The 20,282-nt window shown below is 41.6% G+C and overlaps 1 protein-coding gene across 2 annotated transcripts in view; it reads left to right on the forward strand.

The window, feature by feature from the left end:
• Positions 1-19,849, forward strand: part of CREB3L2 (cAMP responsive element binding protein 3 like 2) — a 78,941-nt gene extending 59,092 nt beyond the window's left edge. For both annotated transcript variants that reach the window (XM_021388541.1, XM_021388546.1), the window contains exons 7-12: positions 1,546-1,604; positions 2,971-3,039; positions 10,017-10,116; positions 11,140-11,266; positions 11,976-12,201; positions 13,088-19,849. In XM_021388541.1, the coding sequence (XP_021244216.1) occupies positions 1,546-1,604; positions 2,971-3,039; positions 10,017-10,116; positions 11,140-11,266; positions 11,976-12,201; positions 13,088-13,163 (657 nt within the window). In that variant the 3' untranslated portion in view covers positions 13,164-19,849. The remainder of the gene's footprint in view (positions 1-1,545; positions 1,605-2,970; positions 3,040-10,016; positions 10,117-11,139; positions 11,267-11,975; positions 12,202-13,087) is intronic.

Below are 20,282 nucleotides of genomic sequence, written 5' to 3' on the forward strand. Positions count from 1 at the left end.
AAGTATTTTTCTTTGTTCCTAAACACATCCATCCATCACACTGTGACAGTGCCTCTCTGTCTAGGTATTTACCTGAACACATGAACAATGGAGTATTTAGCAAGCAGGGTATCAGGTTGCTATTGCCTGGCTCCATTTTAAAAACTGTTCGATCTTTTCCCTTATGGGTAGGCAAAGACTTCTGTGTTCTTTCCACAGCGGTGAAGGTGTTCTTTTCCACTGTTTCACGTGTTAAAGTCTGACTTTGTGTTTCATTGCCCTAGTCTTCTGATGACTGAATTCCTCGACTTTTAAATGAATAGTTGACAACAAGGCTGTGAAATGCCCCATGAGTCTTCTCTTTCTCCCATTATGGCAAAGAGTTAGTGGAGAAAAGCATTTTTTCAGACCTAGCCAACTCACTCATTTTGGAGAATATTAGCACGCCTTTGAAGGTTACTGTTACTGGTTAGGCAGACAGAGGTGTAAATTTGCCTGTGCTGAATTGAAATAATGGTCTAATTTTTTATTTTTTTTCCAAAAAATTGTAAGTTTCCTTGTGCATTTTATCATGTGAATTACTAGAGATGTTTGTATTGAGGGGAGTTGCTTGGTCCAACTCCTTGCTCTGAAAGCAGAGTTAGCTTAGATCAAGTTACTAAATGGCTTGTCCAGACATTTTTTGACTGTTTGAGTGATGAGTCTCCAGCTTCTCTGGGCAATCTGTTTCCGTATGAGACCGCTTTTCTGGTTAAAAAATAAAATACAATCTTAACGTTTAAGTGGAATTTCCTTTGTTGCAGCTTGTATTTGATGTTCTTGTCATTTTGCTGTATACCTCTGAGAACACTGACTTAATTTTTGCTACAGCGATAGGAATCCCTCCTTACCTTTCTCTTTTTTAATCTGAACAAACCCTGATTTCTTTGCCTCTGCTGTTACATCATGTGCTCCAGCATAATTATTGTAACAGTGGCTATCCTCTGAACTTGCTCCAGTATGTCCAAAGTATTTATTTCAAAGTCCCAAACTTCACATGGTCTGAACTGTGGTCATGCAGGTACTGAGTAGACGGGAAGAGATGCTTACCTTTGACTTACTGGCAACACTCTTGTAACACAGCTCAGTTCTGGTTGATGTTCTTTACTATGGGAGCACATTGTTGATTTATGTTTGACTGATTGTCCATCAGAATCCCCAGGTCTTTTTCTGCAAAACTGCTTTCCAGCGTTTGCATGGGTTTTCCTTCTCCCAGAAGCAAGAGTTTCTCCTGGCATCATCTTTTAGTATTTGCACTAGGATATTCTCTGCAGATGAATCTCATTTGCTTTTTAAGGTTAGCTCTGTAAGAGCAGAGTAATCTTTTTTCTACTACTGAGAGGAGCAGTCTTGCTTCAGGATGTGGAAATGGACCAAGTCAGTGCTTTGCTTGCCAAGAATAGGAATGAGAACAGCACTGAAACTTGAATCTAATAATGTCAGGGCTTTTTACTGGTTTATTAATTCATCTGTGCTGCTTTTTTTTTTCTTTTCAAATATTTGGTGTTTTGCTTCCCTTTTCCTTAGATCTCTGCCCAGGAAAGCAGAAGAAAAAAGAAGGAATACATGGACAGTCTGGAAAAAAAGTAAGCCAGCCCCCTTCCTGTTTCAAATGGGCCAATAGCACTCGTTGCTGAAATGGGAAGGGATCCAGCTGTTGATGCTGGGACTGTTTTGTGCACAAAGTGCCAGCTGCCATCTCGTGGTTGTGGCTGAGAAAAGGCCCTTCTTTAGTCTGCCTGTACATTTGCTGAGGTGCTGCGTGCATAATTATGCCTACCACCAACACATAGCTAATGTGCTCGCTAAGATCTTAAACCTTAAGTAAGACAAGTCCTATCTGCTGTTAGCCTTCCACTCGGGCAACTCTGCTAGTCTAGTGGATAGGCATTGCCTGTGGAAAAGTAGGGTTAGGGTGAATATAGTCAGTCTTCTGGTACAGCTATAGACAGAAATGGGAAGTGAGTGAGCCAAGACTTCCTGGGAGAATAAGCAGGGCTCAGAGAAAGAGCATATGACCAATTGCCTTCCTTTAGCAAGAAAAGGCCAACCCGTCAATTAGTGATTTATATCCCAGACTAATCTTTCTTCTAAGAGAGAAGTATTCTGGTATTTTTCTTATGCACTTCACCAGGTGGATCTGCTAAAACCCATGTACCATTTTTTGTGATGCCCTTGAGGTAATTTCCTTTTGTTTAAATCTCTTTATTGATGAGCCTTGATTTCTCAGAGTTAGACTGTTGTGAAATTCCAGCATATATGTACAGATACGAAAGTATTTCCCTTTCCCTTTTTCCTCACAAAGCTATTCAGAGTGGTCATACTTGTCTCTTAGGAGTCCCATATTTTTATTTTGACTTCTTATGTAGCAGCTCATATGATAATATCCTTTAGCTTGGGGGGAGAGGGGGTGGGCTTCCAGGGACAGTGAAGAAACAAAGAAAAGAAAGAGAGACATTTCTCTCTTGGAAATGAATCTTCTGGCTTATTAGCCTCCATAAACTTGAAATCAGATCCTTGCCTTATCCTACAATGAAATGCACACATGGAAGACTTTTGCACAAAATAATTGCTAACAACATAAACAGAGTATACTCAGTGACACTTAAAGTATATGTCCTGTGGTCTGATGCACAGAGAAAATCATAGCAGGGTCTTCCTTATTGTTATTTCAAGGAGCAGAAAGTCATTATAGACCACCCTAAATAAACTGGACCTACTGGGATATAATTGAGTACTATAAGCAGATGTTCTACAGCTAGTAGTATCTATTGCAATGCCAACTACACAATGAAGCAGGATTAAATATTATGACTGAAGTTAGTTGGTGTAGCTTTTCATTAGATGTAGGCAAAGTCATGGATTTTTCTGTGAAAGTAAATTTGGGTTGTTTTACAAGTTCTTGAATGTAAAGAGCAGTCATTTATTTATCTTTCCTTGTGTTGTCTCCAGAGTTGAGAACTGTTCGAATGAAAATAGTGAGCTACGTAAGAAGGTTGAAGTCCTGGAAAGTACCAACAGGTAAGGTATGAAGGGAATAAAAAAAAGATGGAGCATGATATTACAGTAAAAAAGTAAAATTCAGCAATTAAGACATCAATTGAAATGTGAAGAATAGCTGTATCTGATCTGGTTAATGTCAAAGAAAGATGGAGAACCGTTATTGTGACAGTACAGTGCTATGTAAGACATAGGGGCTCTGATGTCAGCTCTTAAACCTTGTCCCTAGCCTGTGGCGTGTTTCCCTTTTATTACTCTTATTTGTGTTCTTCTTTTGCACAAGGAAACATGATTAATTATTGATAACAAACAAAAAACTGCAGCCCAACTCTCCAAATTGTCCTTTGTCAGTGAAAGACTGCTTTGACAGAAGGCCTTGACCTGGAACATGGCACTTGGAGAACTTAGTTGCGTAGTCTCTCAGAGTCAATGTTAGTTTGTTCTGGACTGCTAGATATGACTGCAATTATTGTACACTGTTCTGATCATCTGACACACCATAAATATCTTTCATTTTAGGAAATACCACTTCCTTTGTAGAGATAATCAGCTTCTCATTTCTTTGTTTCTGAAGAAATAGGTGTCTCAGCGTTAACTTCTTTGAAAGATGTACGGCAGAAAATTATCTATAGCTGAGCTTTGAATTGGATATTAGCCAAGAGTGGAGTGTCAGTCATGGCTTATGCTCAGTGTATTCTCTAATAAACGCAAGTTCCAGTGAGTAGGTACTAGATGAGCCTACTGTTAATACCTTCTAGTTAGAGGCATTTGAAATGATGGTTGAATATTGCTGCTGAACATGATGGTAGTAGTAAAGTGTGGGAGAAGGCTGAATTTTATAGATAAGACCCACAGTCATGAAAAATGGCCCTAAAGGTTGTCTGGCAGCCAATGTATTGCTAATTGAGTGGCATGTGTTGTTTCTAATTTCCAGATCCAATCTCTAATTTCATGGAGCCAGACCCTCTAGCACTGTAATTTGCTAGAGAGTGTCTCCCACACACTGCTCATGCATAAAGACATCTGCTGCTTGTTTGAAGGGAGCCAAGCCGTTTCTGTCCCTCCTGTATCTTCCTGCTGGGTTTTACGTAAAAGAGCCAGGAGTTGTTCTGTAGGTATGGGGTAGAGTTGACTCTCTCAGAATCTGTCCCAGTAGGTGCTGAAACCAGCTGATATAAGGAAGGGTGCAGTGACCACTCAGGGACAACCTGTGGTCAAGCCTTGAATTTTCTCCCTAGTTTGGCTAAATTTGGTCAACTCTTTACATCTCTTGTGTTGGTGAAGATGCAGTCATGAGAACAGCTTTGTTAATATTTTTCAGTTTTTTAGGCGGGGCATTTAGCATCTTCTTTGTTGTTTTATTATCTTAATTCCCTAACGCTAACTGCTTTAAAAATATGTAGCTGTCTATGTGATATTATCCCTCATACTCACAGCATGTGCAATGAGTTGTATTGTTTTCTTCCCTCTGCAAGAGCACCAATACTGATTTGCAATCTCCTGCAGAGAAGCAGATGTTCCTGACCCTCTGCAAAGAAATTATTGTATCTCATGGTGATGCTGGTTTGGGTATTTAGATACAAACTGTACCTAAAAACTGCTAAGGCTGCAAATTCAAGTACTGAAAAATTTGTAAAAGTTCCTGCTTTATTATTAGCTGAATTATGTAACACCAAATTGTGGTGTTTTGTTTTGGTTTTGTTTGGATTGGTTTGTTTTGCTTTGAAGATCTCACCCCAAAGAGCCACTTTCTCTCATTTAGTATATATCCGTGTTAACTTGTTCAGAGAATGGTTCCAGATCTTTTCTTAATATACATCAGCCACTTTCTACAATGAATGCAAAATGACTCGTTTCCTCATTGGTACAGAGCCTTGATGTGTCATTCAGAAGCTATGCAAGTATTTCAGAACTCGTCTTCACAGCATCCTGTAACTGGTGCTTCCATCTTGTTCTTAGTCAGAGATCAAAGCTCATAAAGGAGTGAAGGTCAAATTATGCACTGTCAGTTTATTCTTGGATGCCCAAATTTAAACACTTAGGACCTTGTTTTTCTAAGTTCCTAGCGTACAGTCATGCACACATGTAACTTATCTAATATGCCCAAAGCATGGACCCAGTTGACTTCAGCTGCAGCTTTGAGCATTTAATGCAGTAAAAAAAATGAAGACCTCTTTTAAGATATACAAGCACTATAGCTGTTTTTTGTTTGCAGAAAATCAGAAGACTTGATAAAGATAACAGGAAAATAACACCGTGATTACATGTAGAAGTGCTCATGCATTCAGTGTGGATGAAGACAAAGTTGTTGTGCTGTTTTTTTTTTTAAATGTTGTTGGAAAATTGGGGTATAGCTGCTCACCTAAAAGTTTATACGCATGTATGTGCAGTCAGTGTTGTGTTTTTGTAGTCTGGCTGGAGTTGAGAGGAACTGACAGGCAATTCCCTAAATATACAACTATTAAATACCAGAGTTTTCCTTCTGTATCTGAAACCAGCTTTTCAGAGCATGTTGTTACTCTATATATAGAAGAAATTTTGCACAGATACATACCTAGGACTTCAGGGAAACCCTGCTTGCATTTTGAAGTCTGGCTCCAAATCATGGAAGCACTGCAATTTTTTCTGCTAAAAGTGTAGCATGAAAAATTTTAGAAGAACCTTCCCTGAGAGACTGCCTTAGCCTGAAATTCTGGATCTGAAAAGATTTGATGTAAAAGGTGCAAATGTGGTCCAAAAAAATTGCATCCAAAAGTTTCTTCTTTGCCTTTCATATATCTTAAAAGGCAAGGCAGGAGTCTGGGGATCAAGATGCAGGGGAGTTTTTAATTCTCATTAACGTGAGTGGGTGTGTGCAGCATTTTTGGCTTCTTCAGTATTAGAATTCTAGCATATGTTTCCTCTCCTAATTTAAATGACTCAGTCTCTTACAAGAAACCCGTCCAAGTTCCTTCCTGAGGAGTTTTCTCAAAACTACGGGAACACATTATTACATGTGTGTCTGTTATGTCTTGAAGCCACACGTGAGCCAGGATTTCAGAGGCTGTGGGGCACTGCTGTCTTAGAAGGGTGTGAGAAAAAGCTGGCATCGAGACTTGGACTGACTTGTCTCTGTTGCCAAGAAGGCTTGATCCATTAATCTGGTGACACTGGGACTGAAGGCAGAAACTGCCATTAGTCTAGGCTTTGACTGTGCTCCATGACACTGGTGTTGTCTAGCTGGGAGCCATGGCTCTTTGGGCTTAAAGACAGTATTGAAACACCAGGTACTGTGTGTGTGACATGTGAGAAGTACCTTTTTCACTTGCATTAAATCTGTGTTTATAAATGTATTGATGACCACTTTTCCTGGAGAAATTGGTAGAAATAGGAATCAGCATGTGATTGAGAGTGTAAATATTGTGGAGACACATGAACAGTGTATGCAAGTAGCTGCTAGAGTTTCTCTGGTGAAATAATAATGAGTAAGTTGTGCAGATATCCACTCTGACAAGTATCTTAAAGGCAGTGGCTTTATAAATATGATTGGGATGATTCTGCAGTGTTCCTGCTCCTGCTTAAGCTGTTGTTTTAACTCCCAGTCAAATTGAATTGCGTATCAACCTGACCCACCAAGGGCTTATCAGCGCCAAAACTGTCAGACTTGACTGGTTTACATGGCTGTTCCTTCATTTGAGGCTGATAAGCCCACTTAGCAAGTCTTTTTCAAGAAGTGAAAGATCTGGATTTAAGTTAGGATCTTGTGCTTCAAACCACCTTCATAACAGCTGACAAAGGTTGGCAGCCCTGGAGCAGCTCCTTGTTTTTTAAGCATCAAGACAGTGTTTTTATGCTGAAGCATCTTTGATGAAAAAAATGCTGGGTTTTCTTGTTTGTAATTCAAATAAGAACATTAGTGGATTTGTTTGTTTTGTTGCTGGTTTGTTTGTTTTGCTTTGGAGTACTCTGATCTTTCAATTAAAACCTTACTTTGGTAGGACAGGCGTAGTCTACGTGGAAAACTGGAAGACAAGAGAACAGTTTTTTTCTCTTTTTTACATCAAAGTTAAGTTTTGTTCCTCAAAATACTACATTGAGGAACGCTATGTTGAGGAAGCCTCCCAGATGACTGCGGTGACAAATTTCATCTACTGAATGAAAATGTTGCTGGAAGCAGAGGGGAAGCCATGACTCTTTCCTTACTCTGGTAGTGAAAAGGGTCCTTCTGAAGATAATTTTGTGAATGCACACATGAAAATAAGACATCATGGGCAGAGTGGATTTGCTCGGAGTGCTGGAAAAGAAAGCAGGAGTCTTCAGTTACTTTACAGCTTTCCTATGAGGTGCTTGTCTTGGCAGGGAAAAGCGTGAAAGCACGTTCACACCTCCTACTGAGGTGACCCTCTAATTGAATATCACTGGGAAATGTGTCAGACACAGTGAAAATAATCCCTGTGGGTACAAAGCCCCTTACGCATGCTGCTTTGGGATTGCATTTCCTCTTGTTAGGATTTAGCCATTGGCAGCATGTTTCACTAAGAGCATTCTTGGTCTTTCTGCTGATATTTAGTGGGAACATCTTGGTGTAAGCTAAGTCCTTGTTCTTCAGAGCAGAGAACTGCTCCAGAGAACTGCTCCTTAGTCCTCTCTTAGTCCAGATCATCCCTTCAGTCATCCACTAACAATGAATGCAACTTGCATGTGGGAAAGATCTTTTCACCTTGGAATCCAATCTTCCAGCATTTCCTGTTCAAATAGAGCATGAAAGCTCCCATTTTGATGATGGCAGAGTAAACTACCATCATATCATACCTGAGCAAATAAACTTGCTTCTTACTCTTACATCAGCTCTTGCTCTTAGTTTGAAAAATGCCCCTGTAGCCTGTCGTCTCCAACCACCGAGCCAGTGTCTGCTGAGCAGACAACAGAAGCTCTGTTCAAGTGACTTGGGAGGGAAAGACATTTTAAGTGAATGTAGTTGGTCAGAAAGGTGAGAGATGAATCTTCTTCTGTGAATATCTGCAAAATTATACTTTTCAAAATGAACATTTTGGAATCAGTGCTCTGGGCCCACTCTTCCCCACTTTTTTTTTAAATGGGACTCAAAAAGGCAGAGATGAGCAAAATTACATGTTCTCTCTATTGATATCCTCACCAGCCATTAGCTGTTTTCTCACTGACGCCTCCACAAAAAGTGGCAAGTGATCAGCATTTCAAGTCTGCAGCCCTCAAGCTGAGGAGGAGGAGGAGAGCTCCTTCCTTCTCGTGCCACAGAGCTTTTCTCTGTCAAACGCAATGACTCAGGCCTGAAATGGGCTGGGGGGGATTTAGTCTTCCATAACAGCACAGAAATTGCAGGGCTAGAAAGGCATTGCAGTGTAACGTGGCATATGGTGGGAATACTGTATGTAACGTGTACTGTGTCATAAAATTATATATCCTTTGTATGCAAGTCTGTGTGATCCCTGAGCAATGAAGTGCCTAGAAGGGAGAGACTGGTGAGAGATGTTAGCAGGGAGTGGGGTGTTAGGATGGTCTCATTAACATGATGGATGCTGTTTTCATTTCTTAATTTGTCTGTGGTCCCCAACAGTGAATGAAGGACTCAATTAGACACATCAATTTCTTTTTAATACTGAGCTGCAGAATAAACTGTGTTCTCAGGACCATGCAATACATCCTTCCTTAATAAGTTGGAAAGGATCTGCTGGCCCAGATAAATCTGTGCTGTGAGCATGCCTTGTGCTCATTTCAGTATGCATTCCTGAAGTCCTTGAATGCATTAAACTCTAATTAGCAATGATCATTGATGATTAAAAAAAAGTCTATAATAATAGGCAGACAAGTGTATATTGAGCTGTAAAGGCACCTCGGGGTCTGTCCTACAATTAGCATTTAGCCTGTTTGATCTTAAAATAATCCTTCTATTTTCTCTGACCTCCTAACCTTGCCTCTCATTCTAGCATTTGACGTCATGGTCTCCAAAACTGTTGCCTGGAGTTTTATGGGGGTTACCCTCAGAAATAGATAGTGAGGCTTACATAAGAAGCAAAAAGTAAAACTGGAAACAAACAGCAAAGTCAACGTCTTGATGCAACATTGTATGATATTTGACTGTATCGAGGACAGGCGTTTGGGTTATTCCTTCTCTGTTAGAAAGCTCGAAGGAAAACAGAATGGAAACTGTTGTGAAAACCCAATGTCAATTATTCTTTGAGATCATTTCCCACTTAAATGATAATATCCTGAGATTGATGATGCTACAGCAAAAGAAAAACAGCAACTGAGGCAGAAGAGTACCTTCCTGGTCCACAACAGTTGACTCTAACCAAAAGAGAATTGCCATTGTGGTTGTTACCTCTGAATGGCATGGTCAGAGTAGCTGCTTCAAGCAGCTGTGGTTTTTGTAAACTCCTGGAGGATTTAGCAAATAGCAATGAAGTACTTCATTTAGTAAATGAATTTATGGGAAATTAAGTCTGTGCTTTAAATCCCCTTCTTTAAAAATGGTCCAATTCACTGTAGAGCAAGGTTTCAGAAAAAAGGTGTAGAAGTGTACTTATACCACCAGTTACAGCAATTACAAGCTTGCTTTTGCACCATTTCAAATAACTGTGAAACTCCTGCTCAATTCATGATATAGAACCAAGGTTGTGTAAGCAGTCAGTCACCTGCACATAGAGCAATTCCAGTTGTTCATACACTTACCAGAATTTCCTAGAGAAAGTCTGACAATAATTTTTATTTATAAGAGCTGTCTGAATAAGGTAAAGAAGTCATTGTTCAGAGACGTCAGCTGAGAGAAAGGCAAAAGATCTTTTTGAAAGATCCATTGCTAATACATGCAATAATTTTGTAAAAATTAGAAACATTCCTTATTTCTAATTTCAGGGGGAGGACTTTAATCATGCGTATCTTATTGTAACTGCTAAATGTATTATTGACAGGTGTAGAATTTGAAGCAAAAAGCAAGTACATTGGGACATCTGATGCTCATATCTCTTGTCTTTGCTTTCCAGAACACTTCTGCAGCAGCTGCAGAGACTTCAGGCCATGGTTGCTGGGAAGGTGTCCCGTTCTTGTAAGGCAGCTAGCACACAGACAGGGACCTGTCTTATGGTGAGTACTCCCTAAGGCCGGGGACTGTAGAGGAGTGAGGTTCTCTTTCCACTGCTCAAAAGCACAGCTCCTGTTCTGCTAAGCCCCTCACTTACAAATTCTGAGGTTGGGAAATTTCTCTTGATAATTTAGCACTTCATTCTGAGGAAGGTGAGACTCCTGACTGATGAAGGGAAGGCATTAAATTCTGGAGGAGACCAGGCCTGTGCTTTTGCCGGGCTGCTGCAGTGCTGAAGGAAGCAGGGCTGTTCCTCTGGGTGACCTCTTTTATTATTTCCTACAATTTTTTATGTTAGAAATGGTATCTAAAGCTGTAAAATGAAAATGAGGGTGCCCTTTGATTTTCGGATTTTAGATACCGGTAAAAATAAACTTTTAAGTCCAAATAAAAATATGACTAAGGCTGTAAAATCTACATCTGTTCTATTTCAGTAATGTCTGTCAGGATAAGAAAAGGGTTAGAATGAAGCTCTTCATTCCTTACACCCAGCCAGCAAGTTCCCTTTATGCCAGTGCTATAAATTGATAGAAATTATATTCAAGGTCTATGCTGTTGTCATCGTCTGCCAGCCTCTCTGTCACTTTTAAGCAAGACTGGGGCCAGGAGCAGAAATAACCTTGGAAATTCCCAACAGTATCTTTAAAACACACATGGCAGTTGTGTCTGCTTTTAAGCTTTGGGAAGAAATAAGGCAAGAGGCCAAAACGATGTCAGACATTGAAAACAAACTCCAGCATTAAAGTGCTGAATTCGTTCTTGTATACGTGCCTTTGCTAAGAGGTGCTTTAGGTAGCGACAAAAACAGCCTCAAGTCACTTGTTTTGATAATGTATCAGATCTGCTTTGTGTCACTTCTTTGTTTTGATGTGCGTGTGGCACTGAGGGACCTGGTTTAGCTGGCATGGTGGGGATGGGCTGATGGTTGGAAAAGATGATCCTAGTGGTCTTTTCCAATCTATATGATTCTATGTGTGGGCCAAGAGGTAGTGCAGCTAACCGCTTCTGCCTTCTCCCTTTGCCAGATGGTGGTGCTGTGCTTTGCAGTTGTTTTTGGCAGCGTCTCTCAGAGTTATGGACCATATCCTTCTGCAACAAAGATGGTGTTGCCCAGGCAGCATTCCTCACCAGAGTCCTACACAGACTCCATTGGTAAGTGACCACCACCTTTGTCTTTCTTCTTGCTTGTTTTGCTCCTCAGCACTTGTTTTTCACCCCCATCCCCAAAGTCCTCCACAAGCACCTCTTGCTCTTCTGCTACTTAAATGGCCCTACCTTGATGTACTTGTGGTTTTCAAAGAAGGATATCTTGGCAAGTTACGCTGATGGCAGCAGACTACATAAAGATAAGCAAAGCCTTTCCCCACTGTTCTGCTTGGTACTTCAGTCTAAAGCCTTTTTGTTTCTTGTTCTTTTGTTGTTTGAGGAACTAAAGCTAGTAGTCTGTAAAAGGCAGCTGGAAAGCTTGATTTCTGCTTGTTACCACATGTTCATAATGTCAGTAAGTACAACTATCAGCTGGTGTTTCTTTTGCCAGTGTCATCTGAGGGTCCAGTGACTGAATGGGAAGCTTGGTATTACACAGCAGTTAAAAAGTGGTTGCGTTAGACATATATTATTAAAGTGATTTTTCATTTTGCTGTTGTTCTGTGAAGAGTTCAGAACTTTTTTGATCCCTGCCTGGACCACTGCTGCAGCATCTTCACACAGCTATCAAACCACCTATTAATCGTGGTGAAAAGAAAAGACCTTTGCAGCTCTAGTTCTGCTCTGATAGTTTCCATTTCCTGAAATGACCAGGGCTGTTCTCTTTGACCTGCCTGTTTCTCCTCTCTCTTTTGCCTTCTGTCTTTGTATCCAGTGAGGTCACGGAGTCTGCTAATTTATGAGGAGCCTCACCAACTGGAGGATTCGTCAAGCCCGATCTCATCTGCAGATCGAAACGACAGGCATGCAGACACCCCCAAGTACGCGGCACTAGCTCTGGAAGCTGTGCCGGTGATGCAGCAGGATGATATCATGGAGTTCACAATAGCCAACGAGACGCGGCTAGAGAAATCGGTGCTGCTGGGCCTGCAGCAGCACAGGTGAGTGCATGGTGGACTGTTTGTGAGTGAGACAGGTGTTCGAGGTCTCTGTCACGGGGGCAGGCAGTAAGATTGTGCTATTCTGGGCACTGTGCAACTTGAAGTAACAATTTGGTCTCTACCTGAGGAGCTTATAGGCAAAGATACCGTCACCCTCATTTGGAGAAGTGGTTGCAATAATCCTCTAGTAACAAAGCTACTGAACTCAGTGCTAACCCCTGTAAGCTCGTTAGTTTTGCCTCCTCCACTTCTTTAAGCACTTATGTGCATGTCCCCTGAAGGAGTAAGCTTTTGCCAGTCAGGTGGAAGTGTGAGGCTGTGACTCATGGGGCTTTGTACAAGGTTAGGGTGTGAAGAGCTGAAACTTCCCACAGCAGCAATCTTATTAATGCATGCTGTGGAAAGTTAGCAGGATTTGACTTAGAAAACAAACCTGTAAGGTTATCTGAACTGCTTAACACCGAATTCTTTCATAATTTTTTTTATCATGAATGTATGTTTGGGTCCTCTGCAAAGAGAGATTCACTGGTTAAATATATGGGCACAGTTTTTCTTCCACTGTACTTGTCTTGCCACTGTTTGTTGCCTCAGGTCTTGGTCTCTGCTAACAAGTAGTGGCAAACATACCAAACAGTTGGACTGTGTTTGGAGGAATGCTTTTCAGAGGTCTAGGTTGAGCGGCGTCACCCAAAGCATGCCTTCTGAACACTTGTATCAGAGTTATACCAGGGCCAAAGAGATGACTAATTCAGTGTGTTATCATACTCCAACTGACAAGTGCCTGTTAAAATACTGAGTGCCTTTTTTGCATTAGCCAATTTGAGCAGGATGTGCACTTTTAAATATGACTATTAGTGTTAACCTTTGTTGTTTTTTTCCCCTACAGAGTCAACTCTGAAATAGAAGGAAATGAAACACTGAAGATAATTGAAATAGATAGAAGAGTCAATGCCACCTCTTAAAAATAAAAAGGCCTTTTTTCTTGACTTCCCTCTTTCCCAGATATTTTCAACCAAAGTCCCCCTGACTTGTCATCCTCAGTGAACCAAAGCACAAAAGAGGGAGTTGACCAAATTCTGCATTGACTGGTGAGACTGTGACTGCAGATGGAATCTCTTGTCTTGTGACTCCCTTCCTTACTTCACACAATCCCTATATTTGCTTTTATTTCTCTCCTGTCTGATAATACAAGGGCAGGGTTGAATTATGATTACAGATGATACCAGCAGTGTGCTGATGATTGATCTGTGTACGTGTGTCAGTGCTTGCATGTATACATCGTCATCTGTGCATAAAGTCATTGGGTAGAAGAGTGGAATTTACAAAACTGATGGGAGCAAGTGGTTGATGGGTTTCTTGGGAGAAGGTAACTGAGAGAATTAGGAGAAGCAGCATGATGCTGCTCATGCTTTAGTCACGGTTCCATTTCCACTGGTCTGTAGCACTTGAGCCTTTGTGGGAGGAGTGAGAAGCATGTGCTTCATCTGCCTTTGAAGGCACAAGAAGGGGCCCCAATACTATTTTGTTAACAGCGCAGGCAGGAGAGGTATGGACAGTGATGGTGCTGAATCATCCTCCCCTACATCTTTCTCTCTTCTCCTCACCAGCTCCTGTGTCATTTAGTGGAACAGCTTTCTCTCTGCAATGGAAGCAAACCTGGTAGATGTCCCTACTGCTTCTACCCTTGTGGAATTCAAGCAAAGATCAGTCACTGTCTTGTCACACTGTGTGGGAGAAACAGAGTAATTTAACTGACTCTGTTTAGAAAGCAGGTTTTGTTAACTTCAGGCAGTGTTTTGGGTGGGTGTTCCTTAGTCTGCTTAAGGCTAATCTGTTTAGTTCGGATCCATTCCTCCCCAACAAACTAAATCAATGTTAAGTCTTAAACCAGAAGTGCCTCCTGAGAGGACCATATAGATTTTATTTATTGGCTTCTAGTTGCATTGATGGAATTTCTCATGTAGAACAAGTCTTGTGTTTTCCTTTTTTTTTTTTTTTTTTGCCATCTTCCTGTTACTGTTGTAAATAGTATTTATTAGCTTTGCAAGATTTTGTTCAAGGAGTTATATTGGATTAACCTTCTCTAACCCTGCAAGTGATCTTGGCAAGTTCTGAAATTGGACATACAAATATCACCGACCATCCATTCCTTCCCCTCCAAGCTTGACTTGCCCTAAAAAGTCATGGGCCTCCTCTTCTTCGTATGTCCTTTTCCAGAGATGAGATCTTAGACCAACTGTTTAGCCAAATTAGATGCATACGATTCAGGCCTGGAGGTGGTTAGGTGCTGTATTAATGTTTAGCAAGGCAGTCCCCGACCTGAACGGTTGGTATGTAGGCAGCAGACAAGGCAAAGGAGGAATGAGGCAGGCACGAAGGGAGGTGAAGTGACTGGCCCAAAGTGTAGAGGAAAAACTAAGAACCATATTCAAATCTGATCCTAGTCCAGTCCACTTCTTACTTTGCTGTGTTTCCTTCTTCTCCCATGTAGCTGTCGCCTAAGGCTTGTCCTTCTATTGGTACCCTGCTCATGCCTTTGCCTGAGTTCTGCTTCTTGGAATTTGTCCTTGGAGTGGCACAGCCAATTCTAGCCCGTGATTTGAGCAGGGATTGCTCTTATTGCTACAGAATGGCACTCAGATTTCATTGGGGATGAATTTAATGTGAAAATCTTAATTCAGCAGACTGGCATAGCTATTTTACAGTTCAACGTAAGTCAATTTAAAAAAAAAAAAAACAGCAAAATAATTTTGTCGCTCTTTTTTTCTTTCTTTTTCCCTCATGATAAATAAGGGAAAAACTAACTTAGCCTTACAAGTAATTTTTTACTATGTACAGTAGATATTTCCTGCAAGTATTCTATTTTGTAAAATATTGGATTTGTATTTTATTGTAGCAGCTGCCATACCTGCCCCTTTCTTTTTCTTTATTCTCTATAGACTTTCTTTCTTTGGCGTCCTATATGCTACCTGCTCTTAGGCCTAACTCAAAGCTCAATGAAAGAAATGGGAAGAGTTTGGTAGATAACAGTGGGCTTTAGTTCAGCCCCCACTGTGCCATTTTAAGGAGGTATTTCACCTTAGTGAGAGTGAAATGTGTGCCTGACTCCATGAGCTAATAGTGGGTGTTGGTGTACAGATGTACTTTTTGCTTTATGTCCTATTCATCTATGCAAGTGCCTTTTTACTATTTTACCTTTGGTAGAAATGGGAGAAGAATGCCTTTGTTGACCGTTTTGCAAGAATTTCCTTCCTGGTGTGGATCAGTGACCCCTTAAATCTTCTTTCCCTTCACAACAATCTTGTTTGGTCCTCTGCATCATTCCACTATCCCACAATTGCTTTTGGATGTTTTTCTAGAGCAGTGATATAAGGCTCCACCTAAATAGCAAATAATACTGGAGGGTGCTACTGAAGGTGTCACAAGGGATGGCTGCATATTTCAGCCACATGAGGTCAGCAAAGTGTCATAGAATCATGGAATGGTTTGGGTTGGAAAAGACCTTGAAGATCATCTAGTTCCAACCCCCTGCTATAGGCAGGGACACCTCTCTCTAGAGCAGGTTGCTCACAGCCCCATCCAGCCTGGCCTTGAATGCCACCAGAGAGGGGGCATCCACAGCCTCACTGGGCAACCTGTTCCAGTGCCTTGCCACCCTCACAGGGGTGTCAGGAGAAAGCTGGGACTGACCATTCCACTATGATACGGCTGGCCCACATAAGTGGGCATGGTCATAGCTTAGAACATTCTTTAAGTGATCTTTTTGTTTCAGAGCATACACAGTGAATACTTAAGGCTTCTGCAAAGGGGCATCAAAATGTCAAGTACAGTACTGCTTTTAATTGGGTTGCAGTTTGCACTGTGCATGAACAGAAGGCCAAACTGCCTGAGCTCATGCCCACTGCCAGCTAAATGGATCACCTCCCATTGCAGATACTGCTGACTTCATTGTATTGAAATCAAAATTGAATTCTTTCCCAATGTATCAAAGACAAACAATTTTGCAATACCCAAGTAACCTCCTTCTCTGAGACCTGCAGTAATCTCTACTGATGCTTTGCCTTCTTATTTGCTTAGTTTGGACCTATCAATTCAAATTTTATTGGGAGGTAGTCATGTTTTCATCTGAAACGTTTTAAATTGGCCATGTTCAGGGCCAGACCCCACTGAACTAATACATCTGAACCAGTCTGGCAATGCTGATTTTAACTGTTGAATAATGTACTTCTATAATCTTCACCTGTCTCATCCTTCAAATGATTTTTAAGTACTCTTGGGAATCTCTTGAGCTAGCACACACATCGTTTGTGGGTTTTATTATTAAATACAATTTCTTTATGATAAGGAAGTCCTTTGCTTTACTTTGGTTTGCTTGTGACCATTTTTCTTCAGGGGCCTAAATTGACCAGATTTCTCTTTCAGAGAGTAGGAGCCAAGCACCTCCCTTCATCACCCTCCCTTGGGCTGGTATGTGACAAGGACCCGCTGCCCCTGGGGTGAGCAGTGGCCGTGCCCTACCAAGGGGCAGGGGAGATCCAAGGGGCAGGCCCACTGAGATCCAAGGGGAAATGTTGTTGCAGAGGAAGCTGCATGTGCTAAGGACATTGGGAAGAAGCAGTAAGGGGTGTTCAGGGAGGATGCCAGCGCATATAACGATCTCAGCCATATTAGTTGAGTCTGTAGCCTAGCAGTACTCCTTTTGCAGCAGTCAGTGACATTGGATGACATGTGTGTATGGACAGGGCAGGCAGGGGCCTTGTGCTACCTGATGTCCACTTCCATTAGAGGACTTAAGCAATCCTTAGAGTCTTCAACTGTAACTTTGTGCTGTTTGACATCATGGTTATGTGCTAGTAAACTTCACTTTTGGCCCACAGAGTTAAAGCATGCCCAGATCTGTCAGTTCTTTGCTTCTAGGGAGATAAGCTACGAAGGAATTAGGGCATTATTTTATATATATATATACATATTTAAGAAGTATTAAGCACAGGGCATGTGACAATTCTAACCTTGTTACCCGTATGTAGATAATGTTGGTGTGGAGTTTTTTGTTTTGTTGTTTGTTTTGCCAGGCTATTTATAGTTCTTTGCAGTATTTTCTTCTCACCATTCAATGTTTTCCAGCAGCACGGACTAATATTGGATTAGGCTGAGGTTCTGAGGCCAGCTCCTGGCTGATGCAGCACAGCTTCTCACTCACTGCTTCCAGGCACTGCAGGTTGACCCATGCTGGCAGGAGAGCTCTTCCATAACTCTCTGTACAACAGCGTATCCCAATGCAAGCTTATTCTTGATTTCTTTAAGGTAGAGCTGAGAAAGAGTCCAAAAACTTTCCTTCTCTTGCACTCCCTGCTGAAATCCCCACCTCTGCCCCCATCCCCCAAACCATCAGGGGTGAGTTCTGTCTGGCGCATTTAGCATGTGGGTCAAGTAAATGAATGAAACTAATTGCTACACTGGGAGGGAATTCCTCTGGGTATTTGGGCTCTAGATTTTAGCTAATGCCAAGAGTCCATTGTACAAAACTCAAGCAGCTAAGAACAGAAGAATACGGAGTATTTTTATACTCGGGTGACTAAAATATTTCTTTCTCAAGTCATTAATTAGAAAGGGAACGTTTTGTATTTTGAAGGTGAAATAGTAGGTCAGTACTTTTAACTATGAAAGTGATAGTAGCCTATATAAGTAGCATTGTGCTATGGTGCTGCTGCTTTGCGCTGTATTGTTGAGGATAAACAGCTTTGGGTGTTGTAGAGGTGCCTGAACTGGCTCACGTGCTAAAGGCTTTATAAATAAGAGGTAAGGATTCGGTCAGTGGGCCAGGAGAGTGTACTTTCCCTACAGTCTACAAATCAGCAGTGGGCATCAAGGGTATGATCCCAGTTAACACTGCATTGCTAAGATCAGCGTCCACTGGAGACTGCAGAATTTAGAGGGGAATTGCCACCTGTTTTTGTGATTATCATGTCAGGCCTGAATTGATTTTGTGTATAGAAAGGAGTGCATCTTGCAAAAAAACTCATTTGTGATGCAGACAAGTTATTACTAGTAGTCTCTGCTCTACCCTAAAGCCCATCTCTGTACTTTTTCCCCAAGAGCTGGAACTGTATAGGTAAGAATAAAAGATGGGAAAGCTGGACTTCCTAGAGAAACCTCCTAGTTCCTAATTCCTTAAATCAGCAATGATAGTGTTTTCCATTAGTTCCCACCTTGATTTCTCTTTACTTTTCCCCTTGCTCTTTGATGATGCATAGTCCTGTTGATATAAAAGGAATGCATACCTGACCCTTACTGTGTATGCCACCTTCCCTTCCAACCTGTAGGCAAAAATCCTTCTGCACTTCAACAGCCCGTAATTAAGGGAGTGGAAAGGAGAGGGGGAAGCAGAGGCAGTGGTCGATTTTTTTTCAAATAGAACTCTGTTTGTACTTGACTGACAATTCCAGTTCGCTGGTGCTGAAGTAATGGCATCTTGCTTTCTTCATGTGCCCCGTCGGCAAGAATGAGTGCTTGTGTGTCTGTGCACGTGTGCATGGTGAGCAATTAAAAAAAAAAAAACAAAACCACAAATGCAGAGTTATTTTCTTAATGTAGTAAGTGTACTTCTATAAAGGCATCTACCTGAGCGCCCCAGGCACATTCCTCTTGGTGCAGCAGAAAGCCCAGGTGCTTCTCTCTGACCGCCCACATTCCACACCGTGAGCACTCGTAAGTCCAAATCTGTCATATGGATCACTGTACGATTTCTGTCCTGTTAGCAAATGTCAACTGAGAGCTGTTAAACCGTGTCCTTTTGTGTGTGTGCATAGACTGGCAGATCTGTAGGACAACTCTTTGGTACAAAAAAAACGCATTACTGTATCTAGTCTTCAGATGTCATTTTTGTTGTGCAGAATTATGTTTTCAGATGCTTTCTTCTCAATGTTATACATTGGCCTTTAAAAATGGCCTTAAAAAAGGGAGGATGGAGAGCTGGGAGGACCCACGGAGGACCTGGCGTACCACTGCCCGCAGCACCATGGTCTCTGCAAGGGCCGTGCCATGGTAGGAGCACATTGCAGCTCCAGTGAGATTTTGCTGGACCTTCTGAAGGGCAAATTACCTGATGTTACTCTTTGGAGAGAAACAGAGGCCAAACTCATTGCCTGGGGCCATGAGAAACAATACCGCATGACTCTGAGTCATTCTGCCTGTGACACCCCGAAAGAGTTTCAGCTGATCTTTTCCTTTCCCTCTGTGCATGTGGATACTGTATGAATTTGTGCAAACACTTAAAACTATCCTAGATAAAGAGAACAGTGATACTAGCTCAGAAGCATCTCCCAGATTCCTTGGTAAACTGCATTGTAGCCTCTCCTGGCTGCAGAAATCTCCATTCTTTTGCCAAAAGCCTGTTTCACTCTATGTATGTGTGCTCGATGGCCTCTCCATTTTTGTACCAGCACTGTCACCTGGGTGCATTCCCACCTGATTGTTCACCTGCAACCGTGTCCACTGGGCGTAAAGAAGTTGCTGTTTTTCCTCCTAAACTGTCGGCTTGGTTCTACAAGAGAACAGATTACCTGCCTTTGTAGCCTAAACATGTATGTATGTAGCTAAGTATGTTATGCTTTTCATTTCTTTCAAATAAATATTTTCTGTAGAAAAAGCAAGTATAGCTTGTTTGCTTTGCTGTGGTTGGGAGCAGTGGGATCTCTTGGTTTTTCCAAGCGTGGCACAATGGAGAAGGCTGAAAGCAGCACTCTGGGCTCCCAATGAAGCTGGCTCCCCTTTTTTGTTTTCTGAGAGGAGAGTTATAACTGCCAGCAGTGGGTGGAAATGAGACAAAGGCTGATGGCATTCGATAATGAAGATAGCACTTGAGTGCAACTATGCAATGCAACCACATTAATATTAGATTCTCTCTTTATAAAAGTGGGATCCAGGAATGCTGATGTGGATAGGACACCAGCCTAAGCCCTTTGATACCTGTCAGCTGGAGCATGGTAGGGCTTAATTTCTGCATACCAAATAGCTCACCAGAAGATAAGGCCTTTTTCTCACTGTCCTCATACTGGCCATCTGCTTAAATGGAAGTGAAC

Source organism: Numida meleagris, chromosome 1, assembly GCF_002078875.1.
Source record: "Numida meleagris isolate 19003 breed g44 Domestic line chromosome 1, NumMel1.0, whole genome shotgun sequence".
In the NCBI taxonomy this organism is placed as follows: domain Eukaryota; kingdom Metazoa; phylum Chordata; class Aves; order Galliformes; family Numididae; genus Numida; species Numida meleagris.